Below are 16,758 nucleotides of genomic sequence, written 5' to 3' on the forward strand. Positions count from 1 at the left end.
GAAAAATAACTATAAAACTAATGGAAAATGATTCCACAATTGATGAAAAATAACTATAAAACTAATGGAAAATGATTGAAAAATAGTGAGAGAAATAATTTCAGAATGAATGAAAATTCAGAATTTATGCAAGAAATATTTTCAGAATTTATGCAAGAAATATTTTCAGAATTTATGCAAGAACTGTTTTCAGAATTAGCGAAAGCTTTCAATAAATTAGGGTTCCCCCAATTTCATTCGGGCCCCGGAATCAGGAGGCCACGTTGGTCAAAGCTATCATTAAGGCGACGTAGAGCTGGAGAGATTCATTAATTTCGAAAACTAAACATTTTGTGAATCCTAAATATTTAATAAGAATTTGTTTTTTGAATTTAAAATGCACCGATTTACTGAGAAGTTGATTTTGGGTCACGGCTGAAAAAGGTTAAGAACCTCTGATATAAGAAGTATGATTTAATAGAGTGCATATATTGAAGATTTAAAGATCGACATTTCCATTGCCATATGGTTACCTACACAACAGTCAAAATTCAAGATTTAAGAACCTGTTATAAATGTCAGAAATGATTGAAACGATGGTACTTCAAGTATATATTTTTTTGATAAATATATCCGTGTGTGTATATATTTTTATGTATATATATATATCTATTTATTTATTTTGATATTTCGACCCCGATGGTCAGAAAAGCCATGAAGTTCTTTTCATTCATAAGAACGGTCCAGTTCTCTCTGCCAACGGCACCTTGCGGAAAAATCGATGCTAAAATTACGTCCACGCCCCCTATATTTCTGTATGTATGCGTGCGTGCGTGTATCCATCATAGATCCATTGCCATTCACCACCACTACCACCCGTTACTTTTCCCGTTTCCCAAGCCAGGAGCGATTGCAGCGCCCAGGATCCATGGTGTTGTTGCCCTTCTCTACCATGTCTCTGACAGTTGTTCAGACAGAGGTCTCTCTCCCAGACGAAGTTTCTGCAGGTTGGTTGTGTATCCCGTCCCACGCGCACCTTTTGATCTTATAACAAGTGTGATCCTCTCTTCGTCGCTATCTCTCACTTAAAACAAAAATAAACAAAAAAAGAGATAAAATTATCTCAATTTTTTTTTTGCGTTCTCGAATCTTCAAATTAATAAACAATTCGGCCGATTCCTGCTTTTCAAGGTCATAATTCCAGAACATTTTCCAAATAATTGACCACGTGGATATTTTTAAGGACGGACGATATCGTTTACGGTGGAGGAGAGGAGAATTCTTTAATATCATTAGCATATATCTGTTGGACTATATATAGAGAAATGATTAATATATCGCCGAATTGATTTGGTTGATCGGGATACATTGGTAAGATTTTAATACAATTGGAAGGGAATTACAAATTCGAGTATTTCCTATGATATCGCGAACTATCTATATTGACGGGTAATGTTCTGTCATCACCCAGAAACATGAATTCTCATGGTGCTATGTCATAATATATTCCTATATTTTTGTGTTGTCTACATGATGTCTGTCTACATCATACGTCGCAGAGATCGTTGAGAATTTTAGAACAATTTTTTTTAGTCGTGAATATCGACGATCAAAGATGGAATAATTTTGATATTTTCACAAATAAAAAAAAGTGAAGAAATATATAAGAATTTTTTGGATTTATTGGTGCTGGATTCGCGTTTGAATGCCTGCCTGAGCGTGACGTGAGACTCAGACATATTTGCAAGCCTGCCGAATTATATGACATATCTTTCAGCGTTCGCCTCAAATGGATGATATGTGTTTCAGGGTCTGAGAAAGATTATCATCGTAGAAAAATCAGGTTTATCTTATAGGAGATTAACCTTCCGTTTTCCTCCTGTGTATTCATTCGGTGAATGTCCAGTTCGGAGTGCCACGGAATCAGCAGTATAACACCATCATCAGAATCCGCGACGTCGGCAACGGAAACGTGTCGATAGGATTGTATCATTTTCAACAGAAACGACGCTCAACTTTATACTGGATATCCTGGATACTTCTCAGAACACGGTGGCTGCGTCGCCGGCTATTTTGCCTTTGTTCCCCGCCAACCACCACCATCACCACCACCATCATCCAACGTCCCCGGACTTGTCCACGCCGTCCGGACACTGGTCGGCGGCACCACCTTGTGGGCCTACGTTGACTTTTCCGGCGACGGCGGTCATCCTGCCACGCCTGGGAACGGTGAGTTGCATAATTCCCATCTTTTGCTCTTTTTTGCATTCACGAATGTGTCACGCGCATTTTTATTCTGGTTCTGGAAAAAAAATATTTAGAACATTATTATTTTTCAATCGTACTTATTTTATTGTTGGGGGATAATTTGTATGTTTCCAAGGAATTTTTTTTTAGTTGAGTTCATGTGAAATATTTGACATTTCTCACATTTCTTAACTTCCAATTCATTTTGTTTATATATTTAAGGAATCCTTGTAGTCATATAAACCCTTTAACTGGCACAGCAAAAATCGCTAGGCCCTTTTACCAATTTCATATCTTTCTTTAACAAAGTAGGCTTTCTTCTGATTTTCAGGAGGCGCAAACCAAGTGGGTTTTGGGGAAAAGTGTTTTACTGATAAATCAACTATACAAAATATCTGGCCATGTCAATGCTAAAATAACAAGCTTTTATGAAGACGAGAGACATCTCAATTGCTGATTAAAGCGTTTAAACTTAATACCAAAACTCAACTGAAAATACCAGATGTGGCAACACATAATGAGACTTGACACGAATCAAATACCGATAGCATCGAAAACTTCAGTTGATGTTCAACAAATCCCGCATTTGAATTCTTGAAGTTCATTACCATATAGCTGTATTAGGGGTTCCCGGAGAAATACCAAGGGATTCCGCGAGAAATAGTAATGAATAATTGATAATTGTGTTGAGACGGGATGTAGGTAATAAGTAGATAATACATCGAAAGTTCTCCACACAAAGTGTCTTCCTTGCTTGCGAGCACCACAGTTAGAGCGGTTGATGCTCATATACGTATAATTTTTTATTCCTTAGGATATACACCAACTTCTTAAATAAATATTCCATTTTTAAACTACATTCGAGGATTAGCAATATGTTGATTTTGAGCTGGGGAGACCCTCATGTCAGAGTTGCCATATGGGTGTTCTTATGATTCTCGTTGATGGTGTTCACGACTCGGTGAGAGATACGTTTGAAGATTTCTGATCTAGACTAGTGTTTCCCAACCAAGGGCCGTATGGTCGCTTTGTGGTCTTATGGCAAGGGTCTTCTATTTTTCAGACATCTCGAGAGAAAATGAAACTTCCTACGTAGCCAGTGGGCCACCACCTCGTACTGAGGTATTTATAATGTCGAATGGAAAAGAATTTACGCCGTGCACGAGTCTAGGACTCTATCAAAGGCATTTATAATTGTAAGAAGAATCCGCACGGATTTAAATCGCTGCTCATTCAATTTACAGCGACATATTAACAGATTGTGAATGGGGCCTCCAGTAAAAAATGGGCAAAAATAATTTAAGATTTTTATTTATTCTGAAATTATTTCTTTTATTAATTATAAATTTTTTTATTAGTTCTGAAATATTTTTTTTTCATTAATTCTGAAGAAGCTTCTGTGATTAATTCTTAAATCACTTTGAATGATTCTGTAATTATTTATTTTGGTAATTTGTGAGACTTTATTCCTCTCTCAACATTTTGAAACTATTTCCTTCTCAGTAGGCCTCTATATATCTTAGCATCATTTCAATTATTCCTTCACAATATTTCTAAAATTTCTTTCAATAAATTTTGAAATAATTTCTTTCAGTAATGCCGCAGCATATAAAACTCTCAGCTAATTTGAGTATCTTTTATTTAAAATGTTTTTAGCTATTGTCGGGGGGGGGGGGGTGCATGACAAAAGCTCCGATGGCCACATTTGGTCCGCGGGCTATGCTTTGAAAATATGTTATGCGCAAGAAAATGTGGTCCAAATTGGTCATGGGTGATAGAAGGTTAAGAAACACTGATCTCGCGACCATGGAAACCTTCCAAATGATTCTTACAATATGGATATTATTTTTCCAGGGGTTACTTAGAACATTGAAGTCATTTGAAGCGTTCCACAAAGGCAAAAGGTTTAAGAACGCTGTCGCACAGAATCAATTGCTCATTTGCAATTTCGTACAGGATAAGTTTTATTTTGCACAACTGGCACAATTTAGTTTGTTCACAGCTAAACAACCTAAATGATTTGCTCGTTCATTTTGTCATAGCATTGGTATTATGCGATCCAGATAAGTAGAGATTTGCATCCATATAAATCTGATCACAAAAGGCTGCACGGACACATGCATACAGAATTCAAACGACATATCTGCATAAATGCCGAAAATTGTTAAACTAATTCCTCGGATACTAAGATATCTTATTAACCAAACTTCACTTTCAAGTCTTTTAAATCATATTTATTTTGAATGGCATTAGAGAATATTGTATTAACAATAGTAATTATTCAAATACTGCTTACATTTTTTAAGGAGACAGAGCGGAAAACCCAGGTCGGACTGATGGAGATTGTCAATAGTGGAGTGCTATGAGACTATTTTTTTGGAGTTCGTTTAGATCTCCAATAGGAACAGAGCCCGATTTGACTTGATGGGGCTCTAGGCAAAATAGATATTGGGGGGAGAGGACTTTAACTGTGATTAACGGGATTTGGTACGTCAAAAAATACAGTGGATGTTGTTTGTAAACACAAAAAAAGGATATCCAAAACTATTTTAAACAATAAATGTAATATAAAATTCTCCACGAAATATCTTACACTAAATGCTTTTTTCCAACTCTCATATGAACAAAGTCATTGAAAATGTCATAAAAATGTAATTTTTGGAGTTAGCTTCAATAGACAATACAGCTAAAATTACAGTTTTCCTTGTAAAAGACTTGAGCGAACTCGTGATTCTATCTTTCCCTAGAACAGTTTGATATTGGTGATGTCGTCAGTGATGTTCCAATGCTGTCACAACATTTAGAGAAATGCCTCTTCTAAATCTCTATCGTTATTTAACATTCCCCAAGACGAAGAAGATGTGGGTCTGAGAGTCGGGCGTTCCGTAGAAACGAAATCATGGTCCAAGATGAATTATATTCTATAGAAAAACTTCACAAAAAGAAACATATCCCTTCTAACGTGTTTGAGCATCAATGCCCAAACTCTGCCGTCTTAACTATTTGCCCCACCCAGACATTGCCCCCGGTGGGAGGGGGGGGGGCTTAAGTGCAAAAATATTTCATGAAAATGAGATCTGTTTAAAATATTGGAGTGTAAGCATATACATTTCTAATAGGATGACATTTTTAACTATAGGGGGAGGGGCTAGAAAAATAAATATTTCCGGGAAGCCCAAGACGTTCTGTAAACGGCCCTGTGCTCTTTCCTAGGTCTGTTTTGGTCTGTTTGAGAGTTGTGCTTACCTCAAGAAACAATTCCAAACATTAGAAGCCAAATAATTGGGCATTTTGCCTGCTGGGGTTTTTGAATTTGAACTTGTATTTGCTTTTGAATTGATTTTTCTCTTTTTTTTGGCTTTCAAAGATGTTATTCAGTATTTTTCGCGAAGTGATCAGCTTTTATACGGCTATCCGAGAAGAAATGAAGCTGTATTTCTCTCTAACGAATAATTCAACTTTTGTAAGCCCTCTAGTAACACAGGTTTTCGACAGGCCTGGAAAAAATAACTCAGATTTTATACGGATTGTAAAAAGTGAAATAAGTCCTACAAGCTGTTTGTGAGCACCCCATGTGTTACTAAACTCTCTGAAAACCACGTGACCTCACACATCAAGAAAATTCTCTCTTCTCTCATATTCATTAATTCGGGTATCAAAAAATTTTTAGTCACCCTCGACAAGTATTTCAACCTGTTCGTCCTGAAAGCATCTTGATATTCCAGCTTGTGAGTGTCCATAAATTAGCTTTTACACAGGCTCTTACGCGTGCTGCGGTCCTGTCCGAGTTATGCAGGAGCCCAGCCATTAATGCAACGATACAAGGGCTGTCTCTGCTCTCACCGCTAACCCACACACACAAAATGCATGGGAAATCGGTGACGTGAGATTAATTTCTAAGAGAATAATCTGTCACTAATCTGAAGGTTAATCAATCATACTTAATTGGCCGGCATCACGCAATCTCTGACTTTCTTACCATGTTTCGGTACGCCCCGTGTGCAGATAGATAAGTGGAGATATTGTCGCCGTCCAGGGAGAATGATATACACCGCTAATATATGATATACAGAACAACCAGATGCACCTCCACGTTAATATTCAGAAGAAAATAATATATACAGTAGAACCTCGATTATATATAGGTTAATGCAGCGGTTCTCAACCTTATTTGACTCGCGGAGCCCTTTTAACCCTTACAGGACTATAAGGTTTCTAAGAGTAAATATTAGTATGTAATTGTTATATTAGATTATTATTGATTTGACAGTTATTTTTTTTTTTCTAAACGTTCCCGTTTACATAATTGCGTCCGGCATAAGTTCTATTTTGACATTCCGTATTTAAAAATATTTATAATTATTATTTTTAATTTTACTGGTTTTTGTTTATTTTCTTCGAGCGGCCGGGGAGCCCCTGGAGAGTGCACAAGGAGCCCCACGGGCTCCGCCGAGCACCGGTTGAGAACCACTGGGTTAATGAAGGGGGGAAGGTTAACACGGATAATCGAAATGTGGTTAAACAGTCGGGAGTAAAAAAAAAAGGATTTATAAAATGATAAAATTGAAAAAAAAGTATTTATATGAATAATATGAAAGTGTGGAAAAAATCTAATAAAAATCATGCTTATTAAAAGATAGCCACACTACTAATATATACTGGGTTTCATTGATGGCAGAAATACAGTAGAACCTCGATTATCCGAGCTAACGTTTCGAGAAGGTGATTACGGATAGCCGGAAAATCACGGTTACCCTTTTCCAGACAGCCGTTCTGCACAGTTTTAAAATGCATAATGAGAATTACACAAACAAGGAATAGCGCTTTTCCCAAACGAAAGAACCATTTCACCGCATTTAACGCTGTTTTTTCCCCAAATTTCCTCTGTTTTTAGAATTTGAATACCTGAGTGAATATTGAACTTAGAAACATTGAATTTTTTTTTTGTTAGCATTATAAGAGACAGGGCGACAACTTTCTAATTGGGGTTTGGGGGGGGGGGAGGGACAACTAGGGGACTGCACCAAAATTCATTCATTTTTCACTTTAATAGCCACACAACCCCTTTAAATATGAAAGACATATTTCAGTACTACACGTTATTCGGAAACTTTTCCTAACTGGAGGTATACTTCTAGGATCAACGGTTTACCGGTACTATGCCATACCCCCTATCCCTATGCACCCTGTATATAACATAGTTTATTACTTATAAAATTAATCGCCATTTACAATGTTAGTAAAGATAACGAATCAATGCCGACGTCGTCGAGGAAACGGGACAGTTGTATAAAAAGGCGATCCAAATAAAAATGCCCAACAAAAACATAACTCGTCTGGTTACACTTATCATAGTGGTCCGTCGAAACGTTTCGGGCATTTTACTGGTTCTTGGACTCAAAAAGGTGGAGGAACTCTGCGCCACTACGTGCATACAAGTATATGGCCGCTGGAAAAGAAGAAGCGGCCAATTCCCCGAGGGTAGAAAAGTAGTTCGCGATAAAATCTAAGGACGCGAGAAAGTATATCCCATCGAATCGGCGTCGGTTTCAGTTACTCTTTTCTCCTCGAAAAAAAAGGATCGATTTTTTTTTTCTGTCATGGATTCGCGAGTTTCTCTAAGACTTACTCTATGATAAATACAGTACAGTATACGCGGTATATCTACGATGGGAAACGCGGCGATTTATTTTCTCATTTCATTGAATGACCGCTCTGTGGCGTCGAGGTTTTCCTATTTTTTGCCCGAAAGAAGATTTCTGTTCCTTGATCGCGTATTCTTTGGACTCGTTTTATATTCACGAAAGTATTTTTTTTATATACACTACCTGGCAAAGAATATTCGACACACACCGTAAAGAGAGGCGTGAAATACGACGAAATTGAAAATGGATGCAACGTGTATGTCTTTTTTTTTTATCATGACATTTTGAAATCATACACGCATCTTGTAGTCGAAAATACACTACTCTCTGAAGAAAGCAGGTAGGCACAGGCTTTCAACACGACAGTTGATAACATTGAAATTCAGGTATCCGCCATTTCCACTTTAAAATATGAAAGGCAGTAGGTAGCACTTCTCGAATGTGAAACACGCACTACTCTGACATCATAAATACGTTGAGATCCCTCCCCCGCATATATATATATATATATATCGCGGAAAATGTGAAATATCCGGATATTACACATAACAACCGGTTGTTATGCGTAATAGTCGAACATTTTGGTAAGTTTGATAAATTTCCCTGAATTTATCACGTTCACCGGCGATTATGCACAGTACCCAAGCCTTCTCGTCGTTGGTGAACATGATAAATCATATGTGATATACTACACATGTATTGTGTTATTATATCAGGGCAAGATAGTAAAATTTGTTATATTTACATCGGAGTCCGACTATATTCATCACACATAGTTGTCTCACTAGGTTTTATTATTATTATTGTTTTTTTACATTTATCGAATTCACCAATTACACCAGGGTATTATACATAGTGTAAATATGGTTCCAGGGCATAATCATAGATACAGGCGATAAATTTAAAGTATTTATCTAATTTACCAACGACGCTTGGGTATGATGCATAATCTCTGGTAAAAGTGATAAATTTATCAAACCTACCATAGCGATTAGTAAGTATGTGTAATAACCGGTTATTATGAATATTAAGAGAGAGAGGGATTATCACATATTTTTACCGTAACATATACTCACAACTTGTTTTGGGCTAAAATGATAGGTTATTATCTCCCGGGTGGAATTTTAAAAGATGCGTGTACGGTTAAGAGTACAAGGTGATCCAAAAGTCAAGAATAACTAAGAAACTTGGTAATTCGTGAACCAATGAAACTAAAAAATTCTGTTTGTATAGAAAGGGTGGGCATGAAGCCAGATTTATTGTCAAATTAATAATAATAATGTGAAATTGGTTCGATTAACAGAGGGCGCTGCAGTTCTTCTTGCTATGCATTATATAGGACCTACTCTCGGCTTACAATTGTTCAATTTTCCGTCCGACATTCAGCAGCACCGATGTTAGGCGAGGAACCAAGCTGTTCACAGCATTAGGTAATTATTTCAGTCTGTATGGCATATGCATGTTGTCGGATGACCATTCGAAACTATGAAACTATTTTTTAATCACAGTTAATCGCAGAATTCTTAGGAACTTGCAAATGTTCGTATTCTTTCTACGATCATGTTTGATCCATTTTGCTGTGCAGCAACAACAATAACTACGACTGCCATTCTCACAAATAGAGACAGCGTTGATTTTGGAAGTTACCAACGATAGCTGTTTTGGAATGGACGCAACATTAACGATATAAAAGGGGGAAAGAAAAAAGAGGAGAGAATAATAATGAAAAAAGGCAGCACATAGCAGTTGGTGAGATTAGCACGCGAGGTCCGGAACTCTGGTCACATTGATCATTTTGAGAACAAAAAGAAAAGACATTTACGTGACGATCACTGGGCGTTCAGGCGCTCACGTTCATATTCCAAACGCACCTCTTTCTTTTCCCTTGGTCATTATTATACCTGATTCAGGCGGGCAGGAAGTAAGTCTATTGCAGACTAGAAACGCGTTTTCAATGACAGGAACTTGATTATCACCCGTTTTAATCACTTCGGAAGCATTTGATACGTAATATAATACAGACGGAGTCTTTCAATCCTAATCGCAATTCTTTTCGAGAAAGACTGTGACACGCGCCGGATACGAATTAAACCTAATTTATATTACTGTATCGGCAACGGGGGTTTCAATTCTTTTGAAAATTATAAACGATATGAACATGATTGAACTTTGAATTCGTTTCCCTGACGTGTCATGTTATAATCACGTCAGATGCAAAAGTAGTTTTATGGATCCACGTGATAACAAAGGATCATGTACTGTTTCATGTAATATCATATAAATGATCTAATTTATATCTTGGTACCTAATTTTTGTACTTGAAACCATAAGGATTAGCGCCAGTTTCAGTTTTTATTTCGGTAATATTTCTCCCGTTTTTTAATCATATTATTTGGGCAAGTTCACCGTCGTGATGCTAATCCTAGACGTTAGAGAATCTTCATACAGTTAGACATTTGACATCTCTTGTGTAACTATTTATTTTTATCTGAAACCCATCGATATTAGAGTGAAACTGAGTTTTTTATTCGAAAATAACATGGTGTTCACAAGATTAGCCGAGAAACCAATGTAAAACGTTTCCATCAGTACGTTTGAAGAATTGTAGTCACATGGATACTAATCCTAGACGTTAGAGAATGTTTATACTACTTAGACCAGAGGTTCTTAACCTATGGGTTGTGGGATGCAAGGGCTTTCGAGATGTGTCGTGTATAAAACCGAACATTTTGTTAATATGTAATGTTTATATTAAGCATTTTTATATCCGAAATAGAGCCATGGCTCACGAAGTTAGTAGTGTTGGTGATTTTGGGTCGCGGCTGAAAAAGGTTAAGAACCCCTGTCTTAGACGTATATGCAACTCGTACACATTCCTCTGCAGAATTTCTAACGAATTGATACATGCCAAAATAAAATATTCTAAGTGTGGGTCGTAACGTATTTGTCTTGCCAGAGTTGCGCTTGTTTCGTGTTTTCCCTGATGCTGCCATCTAACTTGAATATTTAAATGTTCATACAGCATGACAATTAACACCTTGCGTGTGAATATCGTTTGTATCTGAACCATCGAGATTTAAGTCGTTTCGAGTTTTTCATTTGAAAATAATCGTTATCCCGTTCATGGGCAGCCGGAAAATTGATACACGTTACGTCTGATACTTCTTACGAAACTGTGATACCCATACTAGACGTAGGTTAGAGAACTTTTATATAGTATGATAAATAACCTTCTCTTGTGTAAATGGTTTTTGTGTCTGAAACCATCGAGTTTTTTTATTCGATGATAAGCATTCGTGACTAACCAAAAAGTAAATATAAAACGTTCTGAACATTATATTTTGGAAAAGTGTATAGTCATGAACTAATCCTAGACGTTAGAGAATCTTTATACAGTATGGGAATTAATATCTTGTGTATCTGAGATTACCTGGAGATTGTTACCTAAAAACAACCGTTATCAATTTCATTATCAGCCAAGACTTTATATTAAACGTTTCAAATTATATTTGTTGAAATGCATAATAGTTTTACTAATCCTACATATACTTAGAGAATCTTTGTATATAAAGCGTTTTTTTTAATTATTATTTTCTTATTTCTGTTTCTAATATTGCTTTGTTTTTATGAATTTATTTGTTAATCTTATATTTTATTTGTAATATGTGTATTATTGTAAGTATCGTATGTATTTTATGTGCTAATTTTTGAAATTAGTTTTTTGTCTTTGTATCTTTTATTTTTCTTTAACTATGGTTGTATTCACTTCTGCAGTTCGAATGTAATGATAAATGAGAATAAATAAGTAAAAATGACGGCATGATCTCAACTATTCCGATAATCACTCAATGCTTTCGAAGATATCTACGTTTGGAAATCAAAATTTCTTAGCACTGCGTCTTTTTTCGCCTGGAATCTTACAACGTCGACGTTTGTGATACAAGCAACAAACGCAGTTAGGATTGGATATGAGCAATGAAATATTAAAAAAAATGGCTTTCCAAGGAATAAGAAAATAACATAAGAACCGAAAATTTTTTCTCCCGCGCAAACGCACAAAAGAAAAAGCATTTTAAGTGTTTTTGTAATACCTTAAAAAAACTTTTGTTATTAGTAAATACTGAAAATGTGTACAAAATATAAAAAAAATACATATGCGTTTTTATCCTAACATCTACTCTACATTGTATGGAAGCTGCAAAGAACAACCATTAGGACTTTTTCCACAATCTCTCGCGATATTTACTTGCATTCAAAACACGCAATTCGGTGATTTCATAACAGAAAAAAAAGAGAGAAAAGAATTACATATATTAAAAGAGAAATGGTAATGAACTTCGAAGTTTTTCCGTTCAAATTTTTATACTTTTTTTTTTCTTTTCCATTAACAGTTGAAGAACATTAAATTGAAATACAGGGCGGCTATAAATAAACTGACACTACTCAGACGTATGTAGCGTTCAATCTTCAAAAGATTGAGAGATTCGTTGCCTTTCTAGTCCAGTGCGTTCACACGAATGTGAAAGGAAGTGGGTTCGATTCGTCCTCAAAGGCAGTTGAAATTTCTCTCTTTCCAAAAATTCATCTTCGCAACTGCCAGTTGTTAAAAACCTTTGTGGCGATATACTATGCATGAGACTTAGTGTGATCACACTTGGACTAAGGGTTTCTGATAACAGTAACCGATTGATAACTATATTGGGGAAAAAAAACCCTGCTATAAGTGCAATGACTATTTGTCCCATTTTGTCGAACGGTATGCATGCAAGTGCCAACTGCATTTTTTTTCCACGTAACAGGATTCGAAATGTTAAATCATGAATTTTTTCCCCCTTCAATTTTTCTGAAACAGGATATTTTTCCTTCAAGCTAAAATTCCTTTTTTTTTATTCAGAGAAATTTTAAGGAGTTAGAATCGAATTGTCTAATGTGTTTATACGAATTACGATAACTTCTTTCAATGTATACTATGATCTATGGATGCTCAGAGAAAGTCTTATCGGCAGAAAAAGTGTGAATGTGGTCAGATTAAAAAGACTGACCATGAATTAAAGAAAGGAACTTGTTTTTTTTACCTCACGCGTGCCTTCATTATAGGAAAGGAATTTAAAAAAATCGTTACACGTGCATAGATCTTTGTGGTTATTACGGCCCGATTAGAAATTTTGAACTGAGTGTGTGCGAAAAGTTCTGTCAATCAGCGATCCTTTCTGACCTCCTACTAGTTCTGCAGGTTGATAACGATAACTTAAGTATGGATAGCTTCTCGATTTACCACAACATGTTTATCGTATTTCTTTTTAAACGTGTCAATTGTGTTACAATTTACTCCCTCCGGGGGTAAGCTATTCCATTTATTAACAACCCTATTAGAGAAAAATTCCCTCCGACACCATAGCCTTGCATTGTCCCTCACCAATCGATACTGGTGTCCCCTTGTAAATCAGCCGATTGGCGGTGTATTAAAAGTTCATGGTCCATCCTATTCATCCCATTGAAAATTTTGAACACTTCGATCATATCTCCTCGGCACCTGCGTTCATCCAATGTAAACATATTCAAAAAATGAAGTCTCTCTTCATAACACAAGCCCTGTGTGCCAATAAGGACACGCGTAGCTCTTCTCTGCACCCCTTCAACCAAGTCTATGTCCCTCTGTAGGTATGGTCTCCAAAACTTTACGGTATACTCCAGTCCAGGACGAACTAAGCCTCGAAAAAGCGGAAGAATGACTTTAGGAGAACGCGAAGAGACCTTTTTGAAAATGAGACCAAGCATTCTATTCGCTTTTTTGACCACCGCTGAACAATGTTCAGAAAACCTAAGCCGCTCGTCAATGAGAATTCCCAAATCGGTGACCCTAGTTGCATCCGGGATAGTGACACCATTCAATTCAAAAGAGAACCGTGGGTTGTTCGAACCAAAATGAGCGATCATGCACTTATCAACGCTAAACGTCATGCTCCATTCCTTTGTTGGCTCACACATTATCATGCGTAAAGAGATTCGACCCTACAATTTTTTTTTTTTTTTTTGGAATTGCAACTTTAAAATAAGTTTCAACTTATTTCTCATATTTATTCAGATGATATTTCTGCATGTGTAGAAAAGTATGCTCATGAATGAAGGAAATAAATATAATGTGTAATTTTGCCAAATTATAGTAACCATAGATAAGGAAAAAAGTGCTTTCGTTCAAATAAAAATTGTGAAATTATTGCAACTTGTAAACTGCAGACAAAAAAAAAATGTTTTGTACAAAATAAATCTCTAGTTAAAATCGGAGGAGATGATATTTCATGATCACTACACGCAAATAACCCATACCTCAAATGCATAATGATGCAATTGACACTATTATTTGTCATTTTTTGACACATGAGACACTTTCCCTTTCTCGGATATGCGTTTAATTATTTCTGGTTCAATTACTTAAAGCTGTATTGAGCCTTCATGGTGTCGAAAATCTTCCTTCTCAATTCAGATGACAAATTTTTCCACCTGTAATAACAGAATACTTGAGAAAGTCCATTACCCTCGCCACAAAAAATTCGCCACCACTTCTTCTGATATCTTTAAAATATCTTCCGAGAATCGGAAAATTGTTTTTCTTATCATCATTTTATTCATTACTACACATATAATTTGCATATAAATAGTTATGACCTTGGAAATAATGCAAAATAAAACTTAAAAAAAAAAAAAATATATATATATATATATATCATTCTCTTAGAGTCTAACCCTATATATATAGCCTATATATATAGAGTTAGACTCTAAGAGAATGACGTAAACATTATTATGAGTGAAATTTCACCCCATGTATATTTTACAATGCAAGTAACGAAACAACCCACACGTGCAATGACCCCCATGCTTTTGCTAACTTAGAGTACACCACTTAAGGGAAGATTGGCTGGAATGACCACTCCCTGCATTGCATTGCTCTCTAAATGATATAATTTTTTGTTATGTTGAATCGTCAAATTCACACATAACATTACATTTACTTATTAAAATACATGTAGTTTTAATTATAGAAAAAAAGGAAAGGTCATTATATTGAATAGATTGGATTCATGGATGTTGGGGTTATTAATTTGTACAAAGGCATGTCTTGCATAATTAAGCAATGCTTATATTTTTAATCGTATTAACTCGTATAATAATAATAAAAGTTAGAAAGCTAACATATTCTGTAGAAAGTAAAGGCCTGAGATACAGTATTTGTACATGGGACTGCTGTCTTGGGGCTCCAGACGGTACGGATCGAGTTACAAAGGGTTATAAGAGAGTAAAGGAAATGGCCGTCAAGCCGTTTGTTTTCCACGGGGTGTGATTAGGTTCCCTTGGCGAGAGGAAAATCTCCGAATCTTTGACAGATCCCTTAAGATTCCCCCGCCCCTTTCCCACTTCTATATATACTGCTGTTTTACCTTCTCTCTCTTTCCTCCGCCAACATTAAATTACAATGCCTAATAATCTCCTTCAGGACTTGTAGTGAATGCTTTTAATATGGTTTTGTCTCTCCAAGGGGCTTTTTTAGCATAACCTCTGAGAAAATTCACTTTCTTGAAAATTTTGATGATGCTGGAGAGAGAGAGAGAGAGAGATGTTGATTTGTTATTTTTTTTTCACTTTTTGGTGCCACGGAAGCAAAGTACGTCACTAATAATGTAATAATAAAAATGTTCATCTTATAATGCATACATTTCTGACAAAAGTCGACTTCGTCAAGTGGTCGATAGCGGACCATAGTCATCGGAATCTCGGAGAATTGGAGTCTCTTTCGCCGTAGTATCTACTACCGAGTCTTGGCCGCGGTACTAATCACCGTCATTGACCGAGATGTTTTCTTCAGCCAGTGAGCATGTCAACCATCGACAGCTAACAAGAGGTAACTCTCCGGCTCTTGGTTTCTTCACATCATATTTTCGGACATTATAAATCGTTCATAAACTTTCATTGTCATTTCATTAATGAAGGACAGTTACGCAGAAATCGATGATATGTATGTCTTAAATTTCAACCTATATAACGATTTTTTTTATTTATATTATGGTAGCTACCTAAATTTTTTGTATCTTTAGTAGTACTTGCAATTGTTAACATCAAATATTATTTCCCTTAAAACTCTGGACTCGTGAGTTTTTGAAGTGTTGTGTGTTTTTGTCTCTTATTTTATTGAAATTTAACCCTATTTTACTCCTATGTATATAATATAATTGAACCTGGAGAATGAATGAAACTAAAATTTTAATTATAATTTAAGTAAAAAGGACCGCGCACACACACACACGCGCGCGCGCGCGCGCGATAACTTTTGAAGATGTTTGTGGGATTCCTCCCATTCCGAGGTTAAATGAACATTATTCCGATATAAACGTGTAGATGAAACTATAAATGTCATGATACTCCTTTTAATATATGATCTCTACTTAAATACCACCGATATTCAATTAGCAATATCTTCTGTCTTCGGTACGCAATGGCAATAAGAATGGAAAATAAATACGGATAAGACGTGAAAGGGACTGCGTGTAGATGCCATTGTCCGTATACATTTCCATATAAGAACATGACATCCTTACAAGAGACGAAATATCAAAGAAAGAAGAAAGGCTTTTCGGAGTAAAGGTAGGAAAACAAAGAGGTAGAGAAATAAGCAATCGGTGGAATAATTCATGAATGAAGATAAAGGCCATACTGTACCGTGTGTGTGTTTACCCTCTCATTTCTCTGAACACACGATCCCAACATTCCTGCTAGGAAAGAAAAAAAACAACAACCGAAATAAGATTGATGCGCTATTGCCAATGATTCCTCCTCTTTTTTTTCTTTTCTTAATACTGCAAAGGATAAGAACTAAGGAGCATGTCGAAGA

General features: G+C 36.0%; 1 protein-coding gene across 1 annotated transcript in view; it reads left to right on the forward strand.

Annotated features, from left to right (window-relative positions):
- The first annotated feature begins 931 nt into the window (after window positions 1-931).
- The window catches only part of LOC149090239 (RNA binding protein fox-1 homolog 1-like), a 158,562-nt gene continuing 142,735 nt past the window's right edge, over window positions 932-16,758 (forward strand). Inside the window, exons 1-2 of the mRNA XM_089245298.1 lie at window positions 932-986; window positions 1,916-2,208. Coding sequence (XP_089101424.1) covers window positions 932-986; window positions 1,916-2,208 — 348 coding nt within the window. The remainder of the gene's footprint in view (window positions 987-1,915; window positions 2,209-16,758) is intronic.

The sequence above is a fragment of the Pholcus phalangioides genome, unplaced genomic scaffold, assembly GCF_987345545.1.
Source record: "Pholcus phalangioides strain wild (caught in Gottingen) unplaced genomic scaffold, Ppha-v1.0 ptg000001l_1, whole genome shotgun sequence".
In the NCBI taxonomy this organism is placed as follows: domain Eukaryota; kingdom Metazoa; phylum Arthropoda; class Arachnida; order Araneae; family Pholcidae; genus Pholcus; species Pholcus phalangioides.